The following is a 23,573-nucleotide window of genomic DNA, read 5'->3' as shown; positions in this document are numbered from 1 at the left end:
CCCCCCCCCCCAAAGAGGGTGAAAACTTGGGTGTGTCTTATACATCAAATGTAGCTCCACCCAGCCATCCCCACCTTTTGACCTCTGCCTCCCAGCAATTTATCTCCCTGCAGCAAACAGAACAGAGTTTGTTAAGCCAAGCAACTCATTATCAGCTTCCCGCCTCTCAGCTGACTGAGGCTACAAGGCGAGTCACATGCTCCGAGTCTTCGGAGAGGGGCGGCATACAAATCTAATAACTAAGCTAAACTGAATGTGAAACTAAAGTGCAGTTTTAGCTGCAAGGAGGCAAGAGATAGAGGCATGATTTTATTTTCTTGTGCTAATCAGTTGCTAAATCTGAACGAAAGGAGGCAAGTAATAACTATAAAATTATTAGACTTATTTTTTAAAGACTGCTTTATTATTGTTTTAGACAACTTATCTCGATGAAGAAGCTTTTTAAAATAAATGCTTGATCTGAAGAGGCCCAGTGCTATTGTATCTTCTTTTAAATAATAGAGAATAATGTGTACTTCCAGAAAGCCACATCAGTTTTAAAGATCTGTAAAAATATAATCTGAAATGTAACAGTGTCCTCTTTTAGTATAAAGTTAAGGCAGCTAAGTTAAACCCTGACTTAAGTCATGTTTGGAGTAGATCTATTTAAATAATTGGGAGGTATGTAATAATTTCTTACTTTTAAGAAAACTTTCCAGCATTATGTACATTTCCATAATGTACATTTCCATAATGTACATTTCTCCAAATCTTTGCTATTGGATCAGGTACATATGCACAGAAATACATAGCAAACAGTGTATATCATCTGTGCTGTTTGCTGGGAGGCAAATTGCTGGGAGGCAGAGGCCTTTTTTCCTCGTCTTCCTCCCTCAAAACTAAGGTGCGTCTTATACTCCAGTGCATTTTATACTCCATAAATACGGTAAATTTCAAATTTCATCTAGGAGCTGTCTATCGTAAATTTGGGAATGCTATTCTTACAAATGATGAGTCTGTGGCAGTGATGACCTGCTACCAGAAAGGTAAGGTGCTATGCTCTGGTAGCAATTTTTGGGATGCATTTGCAGCTGTGCACCCCCGATGTGCCCCCACGTGAGATTCGGCTTCTGTGCATGTGCAACAAGCAAACTCTTGTGTGAAGATGCTCGCGCAAGTGACATTTTGCCGATTTTTTGCTTCTGTGCATGCGTGGAAGCAAAAATATCGACGAAAATTGTCAAAATCTCACTCGCGTGAGCACCTCCACACAAGATTTCACTTGCTGTGCATGCTCAGAAGCAAAATCTCGTGTTGACAGGCACACACAAACTGGGCATGCACGCACGGCCACAGGGGGCGCACCAGTAGCATCAAAGATGGCAGGCCTTCACTGGTCTGTGGCCTTCTTATTTTCTCTAGTCCTTCTATTTTGAGGCGAGAAGGTAATTATGTAGTCCAGGAGAAGCAGAAGATATCATGTGCTTTAAAAAGCTGCTGAAAATCTCTCATTCCTTTCATGGCCTGTGAATGAGGTTGTGGAAATGGGAAAGCATTTTTTATTTAGACTGGATTCTCACCCTCATGGATATTCCCTTTGGAACCAGAAGGAGAATTTGTATAATGACTCCCCATGAACTAGAGTCTGTTTTAGTCATCGTTAGGTCACATGCCATATTTATACTTATCACATGTATGTCTACCTCTTTCTCACCAGAATTAGGTCAGAGGAAGCGGAAGAAGTAGCCAAATTAACACATTTGAACAATTCAGAAACTGCTTTGAATCATAACCACTGTGAGAGCAAAAATAAGCCACATTCAGACTAGAGGCAACTAATGAGAAAGCAATGGTAAGAAAGGTGAGGGTTCCTTTAAAATGGCCTATTTAAAATAGGGTTTTTCTAACTTTTACAGACTTCAGAACCTGTTAGGGTTTTTTTTTAAAAAAAAATTAAATCCCAGAACCTCTGATCAAAAGGCAAAATCTTTGCACTAGAAAATTACTTTTTTTAATGCTTCTTAGTCACTCAATGATGAACCCTTTCCCACCCTGTAGCGTCTCATGGAACCCCTCAAGTTCTCATGGATATTTCAGTAGAACAGTTATAAAAATCCTGATGTAAGGCACAATTCTTGTGAAGGACTGGCAAAAACAGCCAGTGTGGTTTCGCAAAGAAAGGGGTCTTGTCATGGTAGATGGGACATTTTAAAATCGAGAGTTTAAAAACACAATAGAATAGAATATTTGTTGGCCAAATGTGATTGGACACACAAGGAATTTGTCTTGGTGCATGTGCTCTCAGTGTACATAAAGGAAAAAGATACATTTGTCAAGGAATCCCAATAAGGAAAATGTGAATTCTGAAGAAGGCAATGTAGTTGTCCACTCAAGTTTAACAAAGGCCTGAAAAGCAATGTGTTATTTTAAAGAGAACATAGATTCATCTGGCAATTCTGAAGAGCAGAATGAAGAACAGGTTTGGGATTGATAGAAATATCACATTGATCTGAACAAATTTAATTTTCTGATGGGATTTAGCTGACCCCTTACATAATGTAAATACTATACTGTAAAGCAGAGGTCTTCAAACTTGGCAACTTTCAGATTTGTGGGTTTCAATTCCCAGAATTCTCCAGCTAAGCTAAGCTGGCTGGGGAATTCTGGGAATTGAAGTCCACAAGTCTTAAAGTTGGCAAATTTTGGAATCCCTGCTGTAAAGTGCCAAACAACAGGAAAAGAGTAAATGACTGTTGCCTTCAAAAAGAGCGGAAAGGGAAATCGAGGGAGCTGCCATTCAGTCAGTTTAACTCTGGGATCTAAAAATATTCTGGATCAGTACATAAAATGATTTACAAGTAATGCAGAGGTAAGCAAAAAATCTGTTAAGAATAAGTCTTGTCCAAAGAATTATTTAGTTTTTTGCACAGTTCATCTGTTCAAATATTGGTAGATTATAGAAATGCTGTAAACATAATATATCCCAATTCAGGGAAAAAAAAGTTTTAAAAAGTATTCTATAATTTTGTAATTAGCAAAGCAGTTAAATGTGAATTGAGTGGCATTACTGATAAGTGACACATAGTGAAAGGCATATTAATGGTTCCTCATCAAATTGTAAAGAAATAGTGATGGTACCATGTGATTCAGTCCTAGTTCCTCTACTTTTCAGTATATTTTATTAATGTCTTGAGTTGACTGAAAAAAGGAAATGCTTACATATTTACAGGGAACACAAAATGGATTGGATAGGCAATATCATAGAAGGCAGAAATAAAATTCAAAATAGGCAATATCATAGAGGGCAGAAATAAAATTCAAAATAATCTAGGAAGATTAGAAAAGTGTGATTAAAATAACATAAATCATACCATGTATAAGATCAGAATCACTTGGTTTGATAATTTTAATTGTGAAAAGGGGTTTTGACTAGTGGATTAGTAGCAGTTCCATTTGGCTTTTAAAAAGGCAAATTTAATATACATAAGTATAGTCCAAGTAGTATGAAACTTGGTGTCATGTTATGTGATATTGATCAGAATTTACCCCCTGTATTATATTTATTTATTTTGTTTCACACTTACAGGACTCAAGACAAACTTGAACAAGTTCAGAGAATGTAGTAAGAATGATCAGTAGAAACTAAAAGCTATGACTGGCAATTACATAAACTGGAAATCTGGTAAAGTGGTATATGATAACATTCTTCAAATAATTGAAAGAAGGTCACATTAAAGAAGGCCAAATTTTTTATTAGCTTAGTAGGTAGAGGCATGAAACAACATAGTTATGAAAAAAGAACTGCATATGCCAAATTAATGTTGGAAGTTTTCAATAGTAAATTTGATCGTGTAAATAATTACTCAAAAAGATTGAGGACACTGAGTGTTTAGAAACATAGAAGACTGACGGCAGAAAAAGACCTCATGATCCATCTAGTCTGCCCTTATACTATTTCCTGCATTTTTATCTTAGGATGGATATATATTTATCCCAGGCATGTTTAAATTCAGTTACTGTGGATTTACCAACCACATCTGCTGGAAGTTTGTTCCAAGGATCTACTACTCTTTCAGTAAAATAATATTTTCTCATGTTGCGTTTGATCTTTCCCCCAACTAACTTCAGATTGTGTCCCCTTGTTCTTGTGTTCACTTTCCTATTAAAAACACTTCCCTCCTGAACCTTTTTTAACCCTTTAACATATTTAAATATTTCGATCATGTCCCCGCTTTTCCTTCTGTCCTCCAGACTATACAGATTGAGTTCATTAAGTCTTTCCTGATATGTTTTATGCTTAAGACCTTCCACCATTCTTGTAGTTTAAAGAGTAGCTAGACAGCCTTCTGTCAGGGATCCTTTGAATTCCTACAGAAATGGCACTTAGACATATGCTGATTTACACCCTCTCTAAGCAGTTTACAGAATCAGCCTATTGCCCCCAACAATCTGGGTTCTCATTTTACCCACCTCGGATGGATGGAAGGCTGAGTCAACCTTGATCCTGGTGAGATTCAATCTGCCAAATTGCTGGCAGCTGGTGATCAGCAGAAGTAGCCTGCATTACTGTACTCTAATCACTGCACCATTGTGGCTCTTTATACTGGAGTCTAAATGGTCCCTTCTGATTCCATCGTTTAATGTCATAATATGGTACCAACCTTGATTCTTCCTGGATAGGATATTTCCCTTTACTTTCCATATGAATTCCATAGAAATACACCAAGTTGTCCTTTGCAACAAGTAGGCGTCATTCAGCATTTGATTTGTGAACATTGATGAATCCTTTGCAAAGACTGAGAAGGAGCAGGAAATGACCTTATATGTGCAACACATTTTTTCTCTCTTTGGGATTTGTTTATTCATCTGGTGAAAGCTGTTTCAAATTCTGTGCGGTCATGTCTCATTGTGAAAAGGCATATCACATATTCCAAGGCACTGCAGACTGGCTTCCAAATGAGATACGATATGATGTAGTTTTTCTTGGAGAATATTACATATTAGAATTATGGACATAAGAGCAAAAGGGGAAAAATTGTTTATAATTTACTGAAGTATTCTAAGTAGGGTAACCAATGACCTTCAGGCCCTACATATTCATCAGTGAAAAGTTCCTAATTAATCATGTTTACATAGTTAATTAATTTCCATGTTTTTCTACTTTCTCTAAGATCGAGTGGCTATCTATGACTCTCCAGATATTGCCAAACTGTAACTCATAGTGGCCTCACCTAGTAAGATGTAGTTCAGCTATGTTTAGCTATATGTCAATCGTCCACTGACCTATCTAACCATCCATTAATGTATTTAAATAGCCAATCAACAATAAGAGACTCTGGGTAGCTTATAAAATTTAAAATATCCATCATATAAATTTAAAATATCCATCATATAATAAAACCCCATAAAACAATACATCTCTGACAGGAGTTGTAAGTTTTCTCCTTTGCAAAAACACATACTGTTGGAACACCATCTTTCGGCTGTGGTGAGGAGGGTGTTTGCCCAGGTTCGCCTGGTGCACCAGTTGCGGCCCTATTTGGACAGGGAGTCATTGCTCACAGTCGCTCATGCCCTTATCACCTCGAGGTTCGACTACTGCAACGCTCTCTACATGGGGCTACCTTTGAAAAGTGTTTGGAAACTTTCGATCGTGCAGAATGCGGCCACGAGAGCTATCGTGGGGCTTCCTAGATTTGCCCACGTTTCTACAACACTCCGTGGCCTGCACTGGCTGCCGATCGGTTTCCGGTCACAATTCAAAGTGTTGGTAATGACCCTTAAAGCCCTTCATGGTATTGGACCAGAATACCTCCGGAACCGCCTTCTACCGCACGAATCTCAGCGGCCGATAAGGTCCCACAGAGTTGGCCTTCTCTGGGTCCTGTCGACCAAACAATGTCGTTTGGCGGGCCCCAGGGGAAGAGCCTTCTCTGTGGTGGCCCCGGCCCTCTGGAATCAACTCCCCCCACCCTCCTTGTCTTTCGCAAGTTACTCAAGACCCACCTATATCGCCAGGCATGGGGGAATTAAGACATCTCCCCCAGGCTTTCTTATATTTTATGTTTGGTATGTATGTGTTGTATGGTTTTTAAATTGTTGGGGTTTTTAATATAATTTTATTATTAGATTTGTTCCATTATTACGTATACTGTTTTTATTATTGTTGTGAGCCGCCCCAAGTCTTCGGAGAGGGGTGGCATACAAATCTAATAAATTGAATTGAAATTGAATAGTGCAACAAAAGGGAGTTTTGACTTAAGTCTTATATAAATTAATGGAATGGATTTGTAATAACTAGATACAGTATTATTTTTGTCAGTGACATCTAATCGAACCATATTTGGCTGAAGAGTGCCCAAATAATACATAATAATAATTTCCAGAAGAGTTGGCTGTAAATAAAATAAGATAGCATTTATGCTGATACACCAAATTGCAATTATTTAAACTCACCCAATCTTCAAAGTTTAATGGATTCAATATTTTTTACATATACTACAACACAGTATATGAAAAGTTTTATAACCATTAAACACTACTGAGGCTGTTATGCACAAATGTGAAGTTTACTGGCTAATAACAGATATCCAAGAATGTTTGCTCCTAGTCTTAACATGGATATTGTTTGGTGTTTGCCTTCTTCAACCTCATCCTATTTTTCACTGAAGCACTGCTTTATGAAGATGCAGCATCATTTACAGGGTTACCAAGGAGGGAAATGGTGGTTGCCAGGTGACGAATCATCACTGCCATAGTAAGCCTTGAGTTATTTCCTATAAATTAATTGTAATACTCCAGTTTTGCCACTGGGGCAATAATGGAGAAAAGACATTTGGGAAAGGTCCTGTAGGTGAGGAACATAGCCTGGAAAAATGGTTGACTATGTAGTATTCTGCCAAATGTTTGTGCTATCCAAAGTCAAGTCTTGCATTATTTAATCAGCACTTTGATTATGCATATGAGATAAAATAGGGCATTTATCTCCTAAAAACTGGAACTTTGAGATGATTTCTGTCCTAAAGATTAAAGAAATAAAATTTAAAAATTTAAAAAATCACCCCAATCCTGCTCTAAGTTGAGATTTAGAAAGAAAGCAGCAGCCGCAGCAGATACACTTGGATAACTATACCATAGGTGCTTACACCTATCTTACTAACATATAAATGACCTCTTACCTTTAAGAGGCAAGAGGTCATTTATATGAAATAACAGGCTGTTATTTGTGCCATTTATGAACAAAAGGATAAAATGATGCAAAGAACCAAGACGCTACAGTTATATCTAATTACTATGCTTGCACAGATGACTATACTTTTATTCTATACATCCCTGAGCACAAACAAAACTGATTTACCCTAACATTGGACAAATTAGACTCATAGACCATTATAATATTCTGCAATAGGTCCCAAACCCATAGGCCCCAAATTATGTAATAACGTTGTCCCTTGTGCATCCTAACATCTCCATCCTGGTACATGCTTTGTACAAGCAATTTTGGTGATTTTTCAATTATTTATCTTTAGCTCTAATGATCCCTAGCTATGGAGCACTTGTGGAACACTCTTATAAAGAAGATATTATTAGACTTGTATGCTGCCCTTCTCTGAGGACTCGGAGAGTCCTATCAGTATCTCAAGCAGTAGCCTTGTGTCTTAATGTCCAAAAATTTCTTGTGGTCTAGAACAAAATCTTTGCTGAAATTTTTAAAATGAACTACCTTAATTTTTATTAATAAAATATTCTGGAAATACGGGTTACCTAGTGCTCTCTGAATTTGGTTGTTTTCTTGAAGATGTTTCATTATTAAACTAGGTAACCTCAGTGTTAGTAGGGAGTGGAGTTTATACTCATTTTATATTCAAGGAGCTTGCCCTAACAGGGCAAGGAAACAACTAAGCTACAGTAGGATATAAGAAAATTCAAAAATAAAATCGTATACTGCTCAAAAAAATAAAGGGAACACTCAAATAACACATCCTAGATCTGAATGAATGAAATATTCTCATTGAATACTGTGCTCTATACAAAGTTGAATGTGCACAGCAGTATATGAAATTGATTGTCAATCAGTGTTACTTCCTAAGTGGACAGTTTGATTTCATAGCAGTTTGATATTCTTGGAGTTATAGTGGGTTAAGTGTTCTCTTTATTTTATTTTTTTTGAACAGTATATATAGAAATTTACTTAAACATAGAAGATTTAATTCTGCTTGTCAGGAGGTTGGATTGGATGGCCTGCAAGGTCCCACCTTGAACTTGTTAAACATTTGTTGCTTTAAGATAGGAGAAAATATATACTGACAGATATTCTAAAAGGGCCCAACTAAAGGGACATTCCTTATGCTAAGGCAAAAGAAATAAGAAAATGCTGCGTCTGCAAAATATGTTATTGACCATAATGGGGAGGTGGTGGTAAACATGTCAGAGATGCTGTTGTCTCTGAGGCGTTGTGGAGTAGATGTGATCGGTGACTGTATCCGATAGGAGGGGCATGGTGGCGATTGAGATAGAGACTATAAATGTAATGCTTTTGACATTCTAAGTGTGGCTTTTGGCTCAAACCTCATATGTAACCCTTCCCTGGTGCAGAGCTGAAGGGATTGAATACTGTAGCCTATAGGATAATTATCTGCCTTACAAGGCAAAGGTTTTGCAGGTTCAAGTCCCAGTGGGTATGGCTAGCTGATGAGGCCAAAATAAGGCCGAAATAGATCTATCCTAGTCTCCCTTAATTTTCAAATTCAGCCAAAAAAACCATGTGACACATACAGATAGAATTGTCAGCTATCAATAAAATTAACTGCTTTGGAAATGGCCCTGGGTTGGGCCGAGAGGCAAATAAGGAGCTGTGATGTTCCTTCAATACACCAGGGTGATTCGACACAAAAATATGTAACCCTTCCCTGGTGCAGAGCTGAAGGGATTGGATACTGTAGCCTAGAGGATAATTCTCTGCCTTACAAGGCAAAGGTTGCAGGTTCAAGTCCTAGTGGGTATGGCTAGCTGATGAGGCCAAAATGAGGCTGAAATAGATCTATCCTAGTCTTCCTTAATTTTCAAATTCAGCAAAAAAAAACATGTGACATGTATGTATGTATGTATGTATGTATGTATGTATGTATGTATGTATCTCTTTAAAAATAAAAATCTCTTTGCTTCAACTGATCTAGTTGTTGGTTTATTTCCAACACTACCAGAGCACCTGGGACCCGATAGTTCAACCCTGAGCTACAAATATTCTCTTCTATCTGTATTCTGAAAATGTCTATTATTTTCTCCAATTTTATTTTGTATTTTAATATTATGTGCCACAATAATTTAAGACAAGGTATGAAGAATGTGTTCCGCCTGACATTCTCATGTATTTCCTAAAGTCTATAAGTCTTAAAAGTGAGAGCTCCTCTTGGAAGTCTGCCTGACTGATACCTCAGATGGGAGATCAGAAATAGTCTTCAGAGGAAAACAAAACAATCCAGCCAAACAGATATGTTGTAGCTTTATGCCATGTATGAACTAAGCTAGAATCTGGTAGTGAATCAGCTTAAATGGTCACAGCTCAAGTATTGTGCCAAGAGTGAAGTCAAAATGTTTTTGTTTTCTTGCCCTGAATTTTCAATGGATGGAAATATGACAAAGGGCAGAGATGTTGTATGTAGTTTATACCACAAATATTGTCCATTAAGTACTAGCATAATCACATTGTAGAGTAGATTTGAAAACCAGTATGCTTAAGTACAGCCCATGCTTGAGAGGCATTTCACTTATCCACCTTTGATTCCTTGCAGTAAAAGGTAAGAAGCAGATTAAAAGCATAGGAGCCCCTTGTGGCTTCCATACGTAGCTGCAGCTGAGTCTACACTGTACCTAGGCAGCATTTCAAATTGCAACAGGTCTGGTTGCTATTGAATAGCATTTCCCCATCAACTAGCTAGCTATCTTTGAGTGCAAGGAAAATGTGAAAATTCTTGAAACAGAATCATCATCATGAATAAAGCTTTTGTTTATTCACACCCACACCCACCCACCCACCCACAAACACCCCCACATATACACACACACTGTAAACCAACTGCTGATCACCTAAACTTTCTCCACGGAACACATTTGATGACTTAATACTAAACATTCACAATCCCCTTGGAATAACTGTAAATGGAATGATAGGGCTACTGGATTCAAGGTCCAAAGCTGTCAGAAAGCACTCAACAGCAGCTTCATTTTTGCCCTGAGCATGAAGGACTTCTCCAAGGCTGTTCCAGGCTTTGTGGCTGATGCTCTGTATCTGGACGGCATCCTGAAGGACCTTCTGAGCCAAATCTCTTCGCTCAAGCTTGTTGAGTACCAATCCCTGCCAAAGGAAAAGCAACTCAGTGTTAATCACAACAAAACTTAATTGTTTGATGGATAAAGACAGGAGGATAAGAAAGATACTGAATCAGGCCAATATTCCACATTGTCAAAGGGTTTATCTATGTATTGTGGCCCATCTGCGTCCTGTGCAGCTGAACACTGATTATGAGGATCGAGAGATGGGTGTGGGTTGGTATCCTAGGCCAGTGTACTTGGTACCTGTTCTGTCTGGGTCACTCCAGAAGCTAATACCAACCCAAAAAGAGAAGCCAGACACACTGGTAAAAGGCAAAGGCAGTTTTATAAAATTCAAGAAAAACACAGGTAACAGAAAATGTCCTTACAAACAGGAAAATGCTGTATCTTCAGATATATTCACGAAGGCCAAAAGTCCATGCAGCAATACAGAATTCTTGCTGCCAAGCCAAGTCTGTAGATAGCAGACCTATACCTCCCACGGATCTTCCAAAGCTGCTGGGCCACAAGCCAGGAACAGAGATGCCAAGAAACAAGACAGGATAACGCCACGCCAAGCTGATAACACTCCACATGGCTTCAAGGCCTTGCCTGCCTTTTAAACCCTGCTGATGAGGACCACACCCAAACCCAGCTGTTTCTAATTCAATGGTGAAAATATCTCTTTAACTGCTCCTTTCGTTGCTCTGAACGTCGCTGTCTCATGTCAATGACAGCTTGTGCATCATCACCTAATGACTCCAAGCTACTGGCTGGGGAGAGGGCCCCCCCGGGGCTCTCATGCTGTTCTCCTTCATCCCATTCCTGATTTTCCTCTCCCCCGTCCGACTGTTCAGCCCCCTCCTCTGCGCTGTCATCCTCCTCCGGGCATGGAGCCAGCAGAGACGCAGCTGGTCCCTGAGCAGCCTCAGGCTGAATCACAACAGTACCTGAGCCTGATAGCGAGGATGTCGGAGAGGATGTGGAGTCACAGGCTGAAAGCCAATCAGGGCCTGTTGCACCTCCAGAAGTGCCCATGAGTGATTCAGGAGAAGAGCCAGAGCCTCTTCTTGATGCCAAAGAATGCAGGAGTGTCAGAAGGCATGAGGAGGTCTCTGCATGAATAGATCTCCAGACACTTGGCCACGCCTTTTGGGTATTTAAGGGTTAGTCTCGTGACGAGCGAGTGCGGAAGTCAACTTTCTAATGTGAGCGATGACTATTTGGATTTGGCTATTGGATTATTTAGCTGAATTCCAAACTAATAAGGTGAAATCAGAGTGAGTCATATTAATTAGAGATTGGATCAAAGAGAACTATTTGGGAGTTTTGGCTTTATGTTTGACTTTAATGAACAGCTGATATGAGCAGATTTATTTCTTGCTTCGCTGATACAGTTTACACAGTTAAACCTTTCTGACACTAAATTATTAGAATTACATGCTTAAATCTTGTCAAAGCCGTGTGCGTGGACCTATTTCTTGGGGGGCTGCTTATCGCTTGGACAGAACACTGTGTAGACTGCAAAAATATTGATGACCACTAGATGGCAAGGAAGTGTAACTACTGTGGTTGCCCAGAATTTTGCAGGCAAATTATGGTAGCTCTTTCTTGGATTTCATCCAGAATCATTTTCAGGCTGATTTGGCGATTCCAGGAACTAAACCTGGATGCTATGAGCTGTACTTCTGAACTATATATAGCTCTTGTTCTCAAATACAGAGTCCAAGTGTAATGACAAGGTATGCCGAACGATTTCCTTAAACACAAGCAGTGTATCATTTAATATGTAGCCTGATATTTTTTGCTTCATGAGTGAGCTCCAATTCCTCAAATTTTCATTCCAATTTTCCCTTGATACTTTTAAGAACCCTCGGTTCAGCAATGGAATGTCTAGAAATACTGAAAAAATCTCCAGTAATGTCACCATGTCCTGGTACTCGATGTTGATTTGCGCAATAAGAACACAGGCATTGGACAAAAAGGATTTTATAGGAATATCCCCAAAATTTATGGAACATTTTGCTTTTGGAATATTCACAGCAGTGAAAAGCATTGCATTGTTGTACTCTGAGACAGAAATATATTCTAGCTCTGAAAGAATAAAACCAGTAGTCCCCAAGCTAGTAGCTTCCAGATGCGTTAAGACTGTAAATGCCAAAATTATTATCTTCCATAATGCATTATAACAAACATTCCCACAATGTATATAAGGAAACTGATGCATAGACTTCTGAAGGTTGATATGCAGGCCAGTGGTGGGATTCAATTTTTAAAAATTACCAGTTCTGTGGGCGTGGCTTAGTAGGCGTGCTGTGGCTTGGTGGGCGTGGCATGGTTTGGTAGGCGTGGCAGGAGAAGGATAATGCAAAATCTCTATTCCCTTCCCACTCCAGACGAAGGTTACGGCAAAATCCACATTTCCTCCCAATCAGCTGGGACTTGGGAGGCAGACAATAGATGGTTCTCAAAATTTCTGCTACTGGTTCTCCAGAACTGGTTAGAACTTCCTGAAACCCACCTATGACACGCGGCCAGGTTTTTTTCAACACCTGAAGTGCCCCTTGACAGAAAGATGCCAAAATACTGAAGTCTCTCTTAGGATAACCAAGAGAAAAGCAACTTCTTTTTTGTTATCATCTTTATTTTTTAAATAAAATATTCTGAATCCTAAAGTGCTTCCCCTTATTCAGGTCCACCCATCAAATGTCTTGGACTACAACTGCTGTTAGCCTAGGCCAGGGGTAGGCAAAGTTGGCTCTTCTATGACATGTGGACTTCAACTCCCAGAATTCCTGAGCTAGCATGATTGGCTCAGGAATTCTGGGAGTTGAAGTCCACACATCATAGAAGAGCCAACTTTGCCTACCCCTGGCCTAGGTCAAGTTAGCAGTAGTGATCGTTCTACTCACTGTCAAAGATACCAGATGCTGATTCCAGCCCACTTGCTCTGGGTTGGAAAACTTGTCTATCAAGATCTTTGTAATAAGTAACCGTCTAATGCCCTTCATCCAATAGATTTGGAAGAATAATCATGAACAACAATGTATTGCATTGTATTTATACCAATAGTCCTTGACTTACAACAGTTCATTTAGTGACCATTCAAAGTTACAACGCACTGAAAAAAGTGACTTATGACCATTTTTCACCCTTATGACTTTTGTAGCCTCCCCATGATCATGTGATCAAAATTCAGATGCTTAGCAACTGGTTCATATGACCGTTGCTGTGTCCCAAGGTCACATGACCACATTTTGCAAACTTTTGACAATAAAATTCAATTCATTTAACAGACAGTTTCATTTAACAACCACATTACTAACTTATTGACTGCAGTGAATTGCTTAACAACTGTGGCAAGAAAGGTTGTAGAATGGGGTGAAACTTGCTGAACAAATGTCTCACATAGCAACATAAATTTTGGGCTCAATTGTGGTCGTAAGTTGAAAACAACTTATATTGGAAACAATAAGCATGATCACAGATTGTGGCTTTTATATGCTACTAAAACAATCCTGTTTGTCTGTGATCTTCAATTGGGCAAAACAATGCATCACTTGTCTCCAAAGTCTGGATTTTTTTACTCTGGGATTGAAATTGATAAAGTTGCGGCTGCCAAGCTGCCACAGACAGTTGTGGTTACATGATCATCATTTCCAATATTCCCTGCCAATTTTCCATAAGGAAACTCAATGGGGAAGCTCGCAAGAAATTGGAAGTTGCTCCTGCAGCCGCTGCTTTTTTGTCTGTCTCTGTGGTCATTCCGTTCTGCAGTTTAAGGTGCAACAAACATCTCTGAAACAATTACTCAGCGGGTGATGGATCGTTTAGTTAACAATAAAATGAAAGACCAAGCAAAAACCAGAACAGATTTGGTTCTTTCTCAAGGTCCCTAGGAAAACAAAAACTGGATTTTTTCGAGGGCCAGCTCAGCATTGTAGTTCTCCTCTGCAGACCAGCCCGGGGGTGAGGCAGAGCGGAAGGGGGGGAGACAGGACAGACATCTCCTGCAGCACCCTGCCAGCCAAAACAGGGCATGTGGAAGCCCCATGGGACCTCCGTGCAGCCTATTTTCGTCCAGCAAAGTGCTGCTGGAGGCTGAAAATGGGCCGGGTGTTAAGGAAAAATGAGGAAGAGGGGTTCAATAGATGATCTTCAAAAGATAGAAATGTCTTTATGAATTTTGGTCCCAAGCCAGTCATATTCCTTTGAAATGAAAGTGGGCAAGGGCAGGGGTGAAATGCTCCCAGTTCGCTTGTGCCTGTCGTTTTATTTATTAATTTATTATTAATTTATTAGATTTGTATGCCGCCCCTCTCCGCAGACTCGGGGCGGCTCACAACAGAGATAAAAAACAATATGTATTGACAAATCTAATAATTTAAAATCTAAAATAGCAATTGTACATTTAAAAAATCTAAAAACAAGGAACCCCAATATAAAAAACATACATACAATCATAACATGCACTAAAACTACATAGGCAGGGGGAGATGTCTCAGTTCCCCCACGCTTGATGACAGAGGTGGGTTTTGAGGAGTTTACGAAAGGCAAGGAGGATAGGAGCAGTTCTAATCTCTGGAGGGAGCTGATTCCAGAGGGTCGGAGCCGCCACAGAGAAGGCTCTTCCCCTGGGTCCCGCCAGACGACATTGTTTAGTCGACGGGACCTGGAGAAGGCCAACTCTGTGAGACCTAACTGGTTGCTGGGATTCATGCGGCAGAAGGTGGTCTCGCAGGTATCCTGGTCCGGTGCCATGAAGGGCTTTATAGGTAATAACCAACACTTTGAATTGTAACCGGAAACTGATCGGCAACCAATGCAGACTGCGGAGTGTTGGAGTAACATGGGCATATTTGGAAAAGCCCATGATTGCTCTCGCAGCTGCATTCTGCACGATCTGAAGTTTCCGAACATTCTTCAAAGGTAGCCCCATGTAGAGAGAGCCAGTCGCAAAGGCAGTGAGAGGCTCCACTCGCCCACTCGGATGCCTCCATTTGGGTTCTTTTACCCTCTGCGCATGCACAGAATGCTTTGCGCATGCGCAGAGGGTAAAAGTACGCAAATGGCATTTGAATGAGTGGCCGGAGCTTTGCACTGCTTCGCGATGGGCTTTCCAAGGACTGACAGGCACGAGCGAACCAGGAGCCTTATACCCCTGGGCAATCAAGCCGGTGGATACAGCTGCTCTGAGATTTGGAAATGGGGTGGGAGAGGGACGCCAGCTGCTGAGCTACAGACAAGGAGTCAGGCAGCATTACATTGGTACTTCTTTCATTACACCCAATGCTTTTTCAGGGGGGAGGACTGACATGGGAGGGGACAGTTATACAAAAAAGACAGAGCCTCAGATCTGTCTGGATTGGATGAAGAATCACAGTCTCAGGACAATTTCCACATTAAAAAAAAAAAGAGGTATGTATTTTTGACTCTGGAAAGCTAGTATGACACGCAGCCCTGAACGATCTGTCTCCCTGGAGGAACCTCCCCTTGAGAGCTGCAAAGCTCTGGCAGAATTTTACATCTCCCTACAGAGTCTGGCAAGTGGTAAACAATGCCTCCATGTTATTGCTGTGTATCGTCCAGCTGGGATCTGCCCACGATGCAGAATGAAAAGGTGGGGGGGGGGAGGGGGAGAGGGGGGAGGAACAAGAATATTCATGCATTCTCCAGCAGAAGGCAATTTATATTTTTAGCTGGGCTCTTTCTCGCGCTCTCTTTCTCTCTCTCTCGTAGGTTTCCTAATGAAAGTTCAGTTTCTCAGTTTCCATAGAAACACTTCTTGTTAAGGTGCATGAATAATTTCATAAAATCAGCAGAGATTGAGGGAACATTAGAGACGTATGTGAGTTTGTGTGTGTTTGTTTGTGTGTGTGACAAATAACCGCACCATCCTATTGCCATTTCAAGTGAAGGTAAAACTGCTATTCCTATCTAACAATTCCCTTTTGTTTTGATAAATGAAGTATTTCCCTTAAATTAATATAGAAATCAAAATGAGGCTTTTGAAGACTTCCCCCCCCCTTTCCACCTCTTTTCACTCAATTATACCTCAGGGTAGGAAAAAATTTCTCACTGTTAGCAAAAGCATAAGAACCCTGCTAGGCAGATGAGGCAAAGAAGGCCCATCAAATTCAGCATTCTGATTTCAGAAATATTTATTTATTTATTGGATTTGTATGCCGCCCCTCTCCGGAGACTTGAAGCGGCTAACAGCGACAATAAAACAGTGTACAATAGTAATTTGGTATTAGAAATGATTAAAAATCTATTAATATAAAAACCAAAAATACATACATACATACCATGCATAGAATTGTAAAGGCCTAGGGGAAAAGAATATCTCAGTTCCCCCATGCCTGGCGGCAGAGGTGGGTTTTAAGTTGTTTACGAAAGGCAAGGAGGGTGGGGGCAGTTCTAATCTCTGGGGGGAGCTGGTTCCAGAGGGCCGGGGCCACCACAGAGAAGGCTCTTCCCCTGGGTCTTGCCAGGCGACATTGCTTAGTTGACGGGACCCGGAGAAGATCCACTCTGTGGGACCTAACTGGTCGCTGGGATTCGTGCAGCAGAAGGCGGTCCCTGAGGTAATCTGGTACAGTGCCATGAAGGGCTTTATAGGTCATAACCAACACTTTGAATTGTGACCGGAAACTGATCGGCAACCAATGCAGACTGCGGAGTGTTAGTGTAACATGGGCATATTTGGGAAAGCCCATGATTGCTCTCGCAGCTGCATTCTGTACGATCTGAAGTTTCTGAACATTTTTCAAAGGTAGCCCCATGTAGAGAGTGTTACAGTAGTCAAGCCTCGAGGTGATGAGGGCATGAGTGACCGTGAGCAGTGACTCCCGGTCCAAGTAGGGTCGCAACTGGTGCACAAGGCGAACTTGGGCGAACGTCCCCCTCGCCACAGCTGAAAGATGTTTCTCTAATGTGAGCTGTGGATCGAGGAGGACACCCAAGTTGTGAACCTTCTCTGAGGGGGCCAGTGATTCTCCCCCCAGGGTAATGGACGGACAGATGGAGTTGTCCTTGGGAGGTAAGATCCACAGCCACTTCGTATTGTCTGGGTTGAGTTTGAGCTTGTTGATACTCATCCAGGCCCTAACATCCTCCAGGCACCGTCACATCACATATATCATAATAAGGACAAGCACCATTTTCTACTGCTGTCTATACCTGGCATGGAGAGACAGCCAACAAATTCTGGGAATTGAAGTCCACCAGGCTTAAAGTTGTCAAGGTTGAAGACCCCTGCCCTAAACCAACGGCGACCACAAATGTCATAAACAAATTAGGTCTCTGTATGAAAACATTTTTTTTTAAAATCCAGAAAATGCTCTTTTCTACTTGTTAATCACATCAGAGCTGGTTCTAGGCGTAAGCAACCTATGCAGTGTCCAGTCTAGGCAGTGTGCCAAATTTGAGGGGGCACTAAAATTAAAAAGACTTCCAAGATACTCCATATGCATATATAAAATCTGATAATCTTTGCCCGTTACTTTAGAATTTTTGCCCTTTTCAAAAACACCCACAAGGCCACTTGAGTGATAGGGAACAATCACTAACCAGACACTGCAAGTCATGAAAAAGAAATTATGTTTACATCTATGGACTTCAAGAAGCTGCTAATGTTACTGAAGACTGATGGGAAGATCCGAAGTGAGTTGATTGTGGGACTATTTATTTTTCCAAGTTATACTTGGAAAAGCGAAAACGGCACACATTGTATGCCAGAACACCCGCTCGAGGGTTAAATATAATTTTGCAGAATAGTTGCCATGTGACAGCAATGGGTGCTGATGTAATTAGAATTTCTGTGATTCACTGTAAATAGGTTGAAAATATCTGAGAGGGGGGAAAAAACATTGTCCACAGCTGAAAATTATAAGCAGGGGTGGGCTTCAAAGTTTTTAGCAAAGGGTCTTCTGTCCAGTTGCTGGGTGGCCATAGCCATGGTGGCTGTGGCTAGTTGGCCTCCTGCACTACGATGGGGGAGGGATGTTCCTGCCCTCCCCGGGTTCTGGAAGCTTTTTTTGAGCCTCCGGGAGGGTGAAAATGGCCTTCCAGGCTCTGGAGGCCTTCTGGAGGCTGGAAATGGGCCTATTTCTGAACGTCCCAAACTTCCGGTGGGCCCGTTTTTCATCCTCCCCAAGCCTCTGTGCATGCTCTACACTTACGTGCATCCCTAAAGGGACATGTGGTGTTCTGTCTGGGTCCCCCCCAGAAGCCAACACCAACCAAAAAGAGTAGCCAGACACACTGGTAAAAAAGCAAAGGCAGTTTATATAAGTCCAAGCAAACACAGGTAACCAAAACTGTTCTTACAGACAGGAACACTATGAAGCTTCACAGAGGTTTCACGAAGGCCAGGCAATAAAACAGGATTCTTGCTGGCAAAAACAACACTGGAGATAATAAAACCCACGCCTCCCCCAAGTCTTCCAGACTTCTAGGCCACAAGCCAAGATCAGAGATGCCAAGAATCGAAGCAAGGCCACAGAACTCCCAGTTGATAACTCTCCACAAGACTGTAAGGGCGGGCCTGCCTTTTCAACCCTGCTGAGGAGAACCACACCCAAACCCAGCTGTTGCCAATTCAGGGATGTAAATACCTTTCTAATTGGTCCCTTCTTTGAGCTGCACGGCGCTGCCTCATGTCTATTATAGCCTGTGCGTCTTCATCCAATGAATCCAGGCTACTAGCTGGGGAGAGCCCCCCCCCCGGGGGTCTCAGGCTGCTCTCCCTCCTCCTCTTCCTGATGTTCCTCTCCCCCATCTGCCTGATCCTCCCCCTCCTGCTCACTGTCCTCCTCCTCTGGGCATGGATCCGGCAGAGATCCAGCCGGTCCCTGAGGAGCCTCAGGCTGAATCACAACATGTGGGGACTCCTGGGAGGGGTGGGGTGGGCGGGGCCAGCCGGAAGTGGGATTTGGGAGGTTCTCTGAACTGCATAGAATCTTAAAAATTCCAAAAGATGAAGAAGTTTTTAAGAAAATTATGGAATGTGCAGAATTAGATATGATGACGAGAAGGTTAAATAATCAAATGGAAACAGAGTATTATAAAACTTGGGAGAAAGTATATAATTGGTGGAATGTTAATAAAGATTATTAATGATACAAAAATAAATTATAGAATAGTTAAACTTACCAGGTTGAATATATTGTATACTGATATTTAATGGATAAGTTTTAGTCTTGTTAATTGATTGAGATTGAGACGTAACAAAAATGCTGAAATATATAGATTTTATATCACTAATATATTAAGAGATATGTTATTATCAACTCTTATCTTTCTGTATTGATCTAATTATAACTAGTCATTCTCTTCTGTATTAGAAGACTTCTATGCCTAGCAGAGCAATGGTAGCTCCTTTACACGTTAAATGTTGTATGTCTTGTTTTGTCTCATATTTTTAAAAAATCAATAAAAAATTTCAAAAAAAAGAAAAGAATCTTAGCTAGAGGTTCTCCTGAACTCTTGCAAACCCCTAGCAGCCCACTCCTGATTATAATAAGTGTATGCTTATAATTATAAGCATACATTTCAAAGACTCAAAGAAAATCAAAGAAACAAGACTTTCTTGTTGAAATTCCTAACAAAACTGGAAGAGGAGCCAAAGCATAGGGAGTGCCAGAACATGACTATGCCGAAGATGCCAAAAAGTCAAGAATCGGCCCCAAGCACATGGAGTTGTCCTGGCAACAAGTTGCCACAGACGATCCCAAATTCCATGTTGTCTACTTTTCAGTGATATACAAATAGATGCCCTAGTTTTAACTAAATGGAGGCTGGAAGGCTACAGCATCAGAAAAGTTTCCTTCCCATTTTGTTTCATCTTATCAAATGCTCTGAAAAACTCACAGTCTTGTATATTTAATTTGCAATCTACTTTATTGTGCACCTTATCGAGCCACTATTCTACCGAATTGTACGAGGGTCGCCCAGAAAGTAATGCACCACATTTTTTTCTCAGCCTACAGTAATGGTACGAATGCGAAACTTTAGCTATACATTATTTGAATTGTCAGGAGCATGTGTGTACATTTTGTGTTTCTTCAGACATATAGCGTAGCTGCAGCAGTGTTTCAAAATGGCATCTGTAAGTGATGTACATTACAAGCAGTGTGTCATTGAATTTCTCACTGTCGAGAAACTTGGGAATGTTCACAAACATTTATGTATGGAGAATCTGCAGTCGACAGAAGTACGGTTAGTCGCTGGGCACAGAGGGTGAGGCCATTGCAGTGAAGAAATGGCTTCATGATCAGAACAAGGAGTGGTGCCGACAGGTCATACACCCCCTTGTGTCTCGCTGGAGGAAGGCATAGAACGGGACGGAGATTACATGGAAAAATAGGAAGTGTAGAAGAAACATCATTCTTTCTTATGTGTAAGTTTCATTGTGTTCAATAAATAATTGTTGAAGAAAAAAAATGTGGTGCATTACTTTCTGGGTGACCCTCGTACAATGGATCTACATGCTAATGAATGCCGGATGCTTTATTTATTTATTTTTATTTATTTGTTAAAATTATTTGCTGCCTATCTCACCGGGGGGCAGTAGTGGGTTGCTACCGATGCGGTAGCAGAATGTGTACCGGTAGCAGTCGCCAGGTTGCACAATTTGCGCATGACTGCTGTGGTGGCAGTCCTAAGGGCGCTGCCATCTTTTTTCATATTTTTTGCTTCGTGCACATGCGCTGAAGCAAAATCTCATGAGGGGACGCATTCGCGCATGTCCCCTCGTGAGATTTCAGCATGTTTTACCTTCCTGCGCATGCGCATAAGCAAAAACATGCCGGGGATGCTCGCCACACACAAAATTCAGTGCGCAGGACAATGCTAGCGGCGGTAGCGGCAATCCGTCCCTGCTGTAGGGCTACCATAGGCAGCTTATAATAATTAAAAGGAAGAAAATGAGAGGAGTATATACAGAACAGAAGTAAAACAGTAGAATAAACAAACAATGACAAGGGAACACAATGGGAATCATTATTTTACTGAAAGAGTAGTAGATGCTTGGAACAAACTTCCAGCAGATGCTAAATCCACAGTAACTGAATTTAAAGATGCCAGGGATAAACAGATATCCATCTTAAGATAAAATACAGGAAATAGCATAAGGGCAGACTACATGGACCATCCGGTCTTTTTCTGCCATCAATTTTCTATGTTTCAATGTGATAATCTAAAACAGTGTTTCCCAAACTTGGCAACTTGAAGCGGCCGGTTAGGTCCCACAGAGTTGGCCTTCTCTGGGTCCCGTCGACTAAACAATGTCATCTGGCAGGACCCAGGGGAAGAGCCTTCTCTGTGGCGGCTCCAACCCTTTAGAATCAGCTCCCCCAGAGATTAGGATTGCCCCCACCCTCCTTGCCTTTTGTAAACTCCTTAAAACCCACCTCTGCCGTCAGGCATGGTGGAACTGAGATATCTCCCCTTGCCTATGCATTTTTATGTATGGTATGTTGTATGTATGATTTTTAAACAATGGGGTTTTTTAGACTTTTGATGTTAGATTTATTATTATAGACTTTTAATATTAGATTTGTCATTGTATACTGTTTTTATCACTGTTGTGGAGGGTGGCATACACATCTGATTAATAATAATAATAATAATAATAATAATAATAATAATAATAATAATATATGGACTTCAACTCCCAGAATTCCCCAGCCAGCGAATGGGAGTTGAAGTCCAGATATCTTCAAGTTGTCAAGGTTGGGAAACCCTGATCTAAAAGATGGATGGGTGGAGAAAGTGGTGGGGAAATGGAATCTCCCATCCATCCAGCAGCTCCCCCTCCAGTGTGGAATTTTTCCATTTGATCCCCAGGCCAAATCTGTTTCGCTTCGTTCCCCTATGGAAATGATCATTTGCACTGCTTTGATAACATTTTATCATTTCTTATTTAATTGAGCATTTCAGTGCTAGTTCAAAGGCACGGTAAGATACTGAAACTGAATACGGCATTTCAAATCAAAGAGCTTCAAACTATTCATTAATCAGTATTAACTGCATGGCAACCAATGGAAATACAAAGTCAACAAAGCCGCACGAGAGAATGTCATCCACTTACAGAGAGCTTTCTGAAAGAGCTTTCTGAGGCTTGGGGAGAGGCGGCAGCGAAGTAGTGGAATGTCTTTATCTGAGGAAAGGCTTTTTAGATTTTTGGCAGCACTGGCTCAAAAAAAGGCTCCACATCTTTCCTCCTACTGTTCCTCAAACAGTAATTAATGCAGAGCCTTTGAGGAAGATCTTTTAAAGAAAGAAATATTAATCCTAAATACAACTGGAAGGCTATTTGAACCTTTCTGGGAACAGCCCGCCAAGAGCAAAAGATGAAATGACATCCTATACGCATGAATGTAATTATATTTGTCTTTTATATTATAAAAATGTAAATGTATCAGAACATCCTAGAACAGGGGTAGGCAAAGTTGGCTCATCTACGACATGTGGACTTTAACTCCCAGAATTCCTCAGCTAGCATGTTTGGCTCAGGAATTCTGGGAGTTGAAGTCCACAAGTCATAGAAGAGCCATCTTTGCCTACCCCTGTCCTAGAACACTTTCTCAAGCATCTAATCTAGTTACCTTGGGAAAAAATGAAGCATTATCTTTATCTTGGAAGGTTGGGAATTACATGTAATATCATATTGGTGAGGAGTTTGAACTAAAGAGAAGCTGGCATAATAAAATATTATAAATGTAATAAACAAAATTAAATGCTAAAGGTAATACCTTTACCCTTACCCACGGAGCGGGGCGGCATACAAATCCAAACAAACAAACAAACAAACAAACAAACAAACAAACAAACAAATAAATAAATGGTTTGAATAAAAAGTAAGCCTCCAGTTTCCTAATACTAAAGAGGGATCTTTTAATAAATAAAATCTGAAAAAAATAAGAATCCGTGAATGGAACTCTGGTGTGTTTACTTCTCCACATAATAAATATCATTGGCTATAGACTTTTTCTAATGATGGACAAGCTGCCTAAGGCTTTCATTTTAAAAAAGCACTATCTGTTCAACCAGGGTGGTGCAGTGCTTAGAGTGCAGCATTGCAGACTACTTCAGCTAACTGCTAACTGTAGTTCAGCAGTTCAAATCTCTCCACCGGCTCAAGGTCGACTCAGCCTTCCATCCTTCCGAGGTGGGTAAAATGAGGAGCCAGATTGTTGGGGGCAATATGCTGATTCTGTAAACTGCTAGGAGAGGGCTTTAAAGGCACTATGAAGCGGTATATGTCACGGTTTGTAAGT

The 23,573-nt window shown here is 40.8% G+C and overlaps 1 protein-coding gene across 2 annotated transcripts in view; it reads right to left on the bottom strand.

Annotated features, from left to right (window-relative positions):
- Window positions 1-9,967: 9,967 nt before the first annotated feature.
- Window positions 9,968-23,573, bottom strand: part of TTC7A (tetratricopeptide repeat domain 7A) — a 215,511-nt gene continuing 201,905 nt past the window's right edge. For both annotated transcript variants that reach the window (XM_070734576.1, XM_070734577.1), the window contains one exon: window positions 9,968-10,333. In XM_070734576.1, the coding sequence (XP_070590677.1) occupies window positions 10,112-10,333 (222 nt within the window). In that variant the 3' untranslated portion in view covers window positions 9,968-10,111. The remainder of the gene's footprint in view (window positions 10,334-23,573) is intronic.

Source organism: Erythrolamprus reginae, chromosome 1 (assembly GCF_031021105.1).
Source record: "Erythrolamprus reginae isolate rEryReg1 chromosome 1, rEryReg1.hap1, whole genome shotgun sequence".
Taxonomy (NCBI): Eukaryota; Metazoa; Chordata; class Lepidosauria; order Squamata; family Dipsadidae; genus Erythrolamprus; species Erythrolamprus reginae.
This window is presented reverse-complemented; position numbering and strand designations above follow the sequence as displayed.